This window comes from Protopterus annectens, chromosome 2.part1, assembly GCF_019279795.1.
Source record: "Protopterus annectens isolate FY-2018-M chromosome 2.part1, PAN1.0, whole genome shotgun sequence".
Lineage (NCBI taxonomy): Eukaryota > Metazoa > Chordata > Ceratodontiformes > Protopteridae > Protopterus > Protopterus annectens.
This window is the reverse complement of record NC_056729.1, coordinates 1,531,648,117-1,531,654,116: the sequence shown is the minus strand read 5'-3', so window position 1 is coordinate 1,531,654,116 and position 6,000 is coordinate 1,531,648,117. Positions and strand designations below refer to the sequence as shown.

Below are 6,000 nucleotides of genomic sequence, written 5' to 3'. Positions count from 1 at the left end.
ATCATATTGGATTTGCAGAAATGGAAAGATAATCCTTGCACTTTGCTTATATATTACAGTTTCTTTGACACTGCCTCTTAAGTAACAACAGTGATCTGATCAGGTTCTACTTCTAGTGGTCACTCCTAGACCACATATTAAAGTAAATAAAAAAGCCTTTTAATTCTTCAGTCCCTCTGAGTAGAACCCTGTACTCTCCAAAGTTAGATATATCTCTGAACTATTTCAGTCAATTAGTATATAAACCCATTTCATGTAATGTACACAAAGCATACAATAAAACCACAAAGAAAATACAGACTTAAAACAGATAATAATCTGAAACAGAGTACTAAAAGACATTGCTGTGCTGACCATAGCCATTATAAAATAAACACATCTTAAGGCATTCCTTAAACATATCCACAGTTTCTTGAAGAAAAAAATCACAATTTCCTGAGAAAGAAAACAGTATCTACCCATTGAAATATTCTCAGTTGCCAATGAATTCTTATGTGTCCATCACCAGGTAACAGAAAGATCCAAACCCAGAGGTATGAAGCCACATTGTGAACATCACTACCAGTGCCCAGGCATTCATGCAAAGACCTTGAGACAGTCAATAAGGTTGAAACAGCTGTTTCTAGAAGCAGGATTTAAATCATGCCTGACAGACAGACTTGCTCAAGAACCTTGGAGATTAATTTGTATCATAGGAAGGCAGTTCAGATTCTACAATACAATTGTGTGGCCGTGGTAGGAAGCACCCTAGAGCAGCATAGCTGAGTTCAACATCAGGATAAAATACATTTTGACTCAAAGAATGAAATATAGTAGAAATTACATAACCATCCAAGTAAAATTTTTTGCTTTATTTGTTGATTAGGTTCTGTTCTGTAGCAGTATATATTTATGCAGTGTTCTAAATTTTGAAAATTGTTATTGTTTTTTGTGCTCATTATTTATTTATTTGACCATCATAATTTTGCTTACAAAGTTATTGTTATTATCCAAGGATGTATATTTTTGTTTTATGAATGTTTGATTTGCTTCTTAACCAGACTGTGGTTGAAACATGTCATCGGGTACATTTTTTCTTACCTAGTTATAAAACAAATCAATAAAAATACATAGGGACTCAAATGCAGACCATCTTTCAGTAATTCATGAATTCATTTTCTAATGTACACTTTCTCCAAAGTTGTTAGGAACCAAAGCCTCAATAAGCAGTGAGAGTACGATATGAAAATAATCCTGAAGAAAATGCGAGACCTTTCAGTAATGTTTTTACACTATTAAACTAAGTTGTAGGTTTCTTGCCCTAATGAATACATTCAGTTAGAAACTGCCAGAAAGTGAACCACCACTCTACAAAATGTTGTCTTGCACTGCACAGAAAGTACTTACAAATGCAGAAAATTGTGCATGTTTAGATATCTATATCACGATCACTGTCATAACAGAAAACAATGTTAAATTTAAATCATAAGGTGTACTGTATACTGTTGTTATGTAGTTGTATTTGTAGTGGATCACACCATCTGAAAAAAAAGTTATCATTGCCAGCTGCACCAGAGCATGGTGATGTAAATGTGTTATTTCCTTTCTTTAAAGGATTCAAAAGAATATATAACAACTGACAGTTTGGATGCAACAGCACACACACACTTTGTAAGTGTTGGCTTAGCCTGTCCGGGGGAGATGCCACCAAACTCCCAAATAATTATGAAGACCTGCTCTTCATTTCTGTTTCTCTTTCTCATTTTAATCATCATTAACATGGTTCATAGCAAATGGAGATTTTGTAATTTATGTCATTTGATTTTTATTTTAGACTTCCAAACGGCCAACTTATCGAATGATCTACGAATACATGGATAAGAGGAAAGAGTCCGTGTTAGTATCAACCTTTGATGAGGGTGTCAAAAGAGTGCAGGAGTCAAATTATGCCTTCATTGGCGAATCTGTATCACTGGACCTGGTTGCAGCTAAGCACTGCAATTTAATGAGAGTCAATGAGGTGATTGGAGCAAGAGGATACGGCCTGGTCGCTGCAAACGGTAAGAGTCGAGTAAATATTTCTCTACTTCTAGCACTGCTGCTCATTTATTTATTCATTCACTTATTTCATTGTTTTTTCTAGCATTATCCAGGCGAGGGTATAAAAAAGAGGATAATGTATGTATTCATATCAAGTTAGATAATGTAACTGTGGAGGAGTTGCAGAGCACAGTCTATATTAGAAAAAACTGAGATATTGCTAATCAGTGAAGGTAGTGATGAGTTTGAATTATAACATGGTCAACAGAACAGTAGCAAAAAGAGAAAATGTGAAAAAAAGCAGTGGATATTTTTGTTACTGTGATAGCTACATATAAAATTAGTGCAAAATAAAAGCGTATATTAATAAGGTATTTCTGAATGGAAAATACCATATTGGAATTGAACAAAAGTAAAAAAAAATCCCATAGTTTAATACAAAGAAAGCAAACGGATATTTACATTAATTTAAATAAATGAGTAATAGAAATTGCAAAGTGTATGAATTATTAAGGGAATGTGAGAAAGATGTGGAAAGAGATGGAAAGGAAACAATGAAAAGAATGATTGGAGGACAAAGAGCCATTTCTAAACCTGAAGATGAAAGAAAGTATGTAGATTAAATGTGAAGCTACAAGTTGTAAAGAAAATGGAGATTCCATAGTATTCAATAGTTATGCCTTCAGCTCTGTTACAGTCATGAAGTTTTTATACTTTCTATGCCTTTCTCTCCATGTTTTAGATTCAAAAATTATCAGAAGTCTTTCTGTGGCCATCTTGGAGATGGGTGAAACTGGAGAGCTAAGCTACTTAAAGGAGAAATGGTGGGATAGCAAATGTGTTACTGAGGAGACTGGAGGATGGACCCCACTAGAACCAAAGCCCCTTGGAGGAATTTTTATTATCCTTGCTGTTGGATTAGTTATTGGATTGATTGTGGCAGTGGTAGAAATGGTACTTAAATCTAGACACCAGAAGGTAAGCCATGAGTCATGTTAATGTCATGAATGTATAATGAAAATGTTGTCAGTGGAAAATCATAATCTGCAGTTACTAGCACTGTGAAAACTGACAAAATACATGCAAAAGACATGAATTTCATATAAAGCAATGAAAAGAAATGCATATTTACTCTATATCTCAGGGAGATGATATCATCATCAGAAAGTTCACTAAAGGTCTGCTAAGTGTCTCCCATGAGACATGAGTGCAGCCTACAGAAATGGATGACAAGCACAAAATGAAATGCATTTAAAAATGAAGGTATGACTCTGATGGCCATAATCTGAATACTGTCTGACTCTAAGGGCTTTTCTTAGCCATTGGGTATTCTGGCACTCATATTTGAAAAACAGTACTTGAGTCCAATGGTGATAAAAAGTAGAAAAGTGTTAGCTTCAAATGTTCACTGTTATCTAGCTTGCCCCTGGATTGTTCCATATCCTTTCTACTCTGGGTACGAATCCCTGTCTGGATGTTGTATTTTTTCATCATTTCTCTTTTTTGAGTGTTTTTATGTTTACCTATATTTGCTTTGTTTATATTATATTTACTACTGTCCTCCAGAAGGTTTACTTAAATTGGTTTTAGCCAGCATTTAAGGATTTATTCAAAAAGTCTAATCAGAAGGTCAGAAAGGGGCTAAAGTTTCCAAACAAAACTGCTTTCAACCTACTACTTTGTTTCTTCTGATAAAGGACTATCAGCATTATACAGCTCACATAGCCCCCCAGTTTACTTCCTCATAGTTAGGTAGGAGTAGAGTATTTCCTTACACATAGGTCATGACCTGAATGATTTCATGGCCCCAGCAGCTTATACTCTAACATTACTTATCTGTGCCAGCTGGAAGTGGGCTTAGTGATAAGATGACTTTCATTTCCTTGTAGATGTACTATACCTAAAATGCAGGAAGCTTGGCACCCTCTGTCATGTTTCCGAGTTCCATTATTGAAGATAGACATGACCCTTTATACCCCCCCCCCCCAGCCACAACAGAAGGTCAACAAATAATATATTTCACTCCATCCTCTCCCTGGCATGCCTCTGTGCCAATGTCATTACTCAAACACAAATGACAGGTGGCATAGTTGGACACATAGCTGCTGGGCAAGTGAAGCAGGTCTTCCTGTTTCTTCTTCCTATTACATAGTAGTAACATATTAATCATGACGCACCATATTACATATTGTTTTACTAGTTCTGCTTTCGCAAATGTCTGTATCTTCTATTTTCTAAAAAAAAATGCTTTTGCAAATGTCTGTATCTACTATTTTCTAAAAAAAATGAACATAAGTCCTATGGTTAAGGTATCAAATCAAGTCGCACTTTATCATTATTTCAGCTATTTTAGTTGTTGCAACTTATACATTCATCTTTTTAAGCATAGTGCAGAAGATTAAAATCTTGCCTCTTGAATGTTGAATTGAATCTACTCAATTCCTTTTCTTACTTTTTGTATCATATAAATGTATTTTGATAAACATTACTACCAAACACCTGTTCTTCAAGGCTTGAGTTCCATTCCATTGACATACTTTAATTTTTCTAGCAATGTCATTTATTCTATCAATTGTATATCATTTCTGTTTTTTGCTCCTTGCCGTTTCATCCTGGAGACAGGAAGACCAGAACCAATTTATTTTGAGGAAATGAGATATAACTTAAATTCACTATAGTCATTTACTATAGAGATAATATTCAACTTGAGTCCTTTCCATCTGCTCTGAATCCTTCTGTGCATGAAGCTGCATACAGTGTAACAACCAGCCCCCTTATACTCAGTCCTTCGACCCATTTGCCCTGGTCCTCCCCTTCCTCTCCACCCCCAGTTTCCTGTGTCTCTATAGCCTCTAGTAGGGCATTCCCTAATTTGACCAGTTTTCCTTTTTCTTCTGTCCACACCCAGTGTCAGACATTTGCCTAACAATAGCTCTCTTATTTATCTCAGTAGCCATATTCTCCCCATGAATAATGACTTACTCCCCACCCCGACCTTGAGGATCTTCTTAGCATAATGAGGTAGGTTGACAGATGGCAACATGTCCCAGTATGCTACCATCCTGGCAAATGGGAAGGGTTTTTTAATAGTACTTCTCCTTAATTCCACGCAACCCTGTATACGACATGCAAAGGCATCATTGTAGTACTGCATGAATGCATCCAAGTATATAGAACCCGCTGCTGGCATCAGCCTGCACTTCCTGTTTGCTTTTGTCCATCTGAGCTAAACCTCATGCCTGCACCAGGCAATCTAGTTTATTGAAATATTTATCTAGGGCATTAACTGTTTAGGTTTTAGAAGACAGGTGAATATCTGGAGAAAGAAGGCTAGTGAGAGCTTAGGTAGAGAATAAGTAGTGGGCAGGAGGTCGATCGTCAGTAGGATAGGAGGGGTGTTTAGGGAGGGTGAGTACAGTGGCAAGACCAGTGTTTTTTTAGGTACTCTTTGATAGCTGTCTTAAATTGTATAGGATGTGTGAGAGTCCTGATTTCTAGTGAAAGCCTGTTCCATGCAGTAGTAGTAGTCTGGTGGGAGAATAATGGGCGATAAATGAAGATAGTGTAGAACAGTAGGAGGGCTGGTAAAGGATAGAGTGAATGATCTGGAGCTGAGAGAGGAGAAGCTGGTGGGGTAATTCTAGCCAGTTTAGGGGTTTTAGTGACAGACGGTAGGATTTGTAAGTTTGTTGGGCCGCGAACCTGGCTACCTTGTTATAGGTAGATTCTAATTTGGTCAGAAGTGAGGAGTTGAGATTTGTAAGAGCTATACATTAGACTTGGTAAGAGGTAAGCATGAGAGAGAGTAACCTTAGCTTCAATGGTGAGAAACTTCTTGTTTCAATAAAGGAGTCATAGCTTCTGATGAGTCTTACTGATACAATTATTTACATGTAAGTCAAACTTAAGTTGATCGTCGATGGTGACATCTAAGAGGTTTGTGCTGGATTCTACCTCGATGGGAGTGTTATTAAGAGATAG

General features: G+C 36.6%; 1 protein-coding gene across 4 annotated transcripts in view; it reads left to right on the top strand.

Moving 5' to 3' along the window:
• LOC122794523 (probable glutamate receptor) overlaps positions 1–6,000 on the top strand; it is a 1,137,906-nt gene that overhangs the window by 1,108,640 nt on the left and 23,266 nt on the right. For all 4 annotated transcript variants that reach the window (XM_044062989.1, XM_044062987.1, XM_044062988.1 and 1 more), the window contains exons 9-10: positions 1,814–2,039; positions 2,762–2,997. In XM_044062989.1, coding sequence (XP_043918924.1) covers positions 1,814–2,039; positions 2,762–2,997 — 462 coding nt within the window. The remainder of the gene's footprint in view (positions 1–1,813; positions 2,040–2,761; positions 2,998–6,000) is intronic.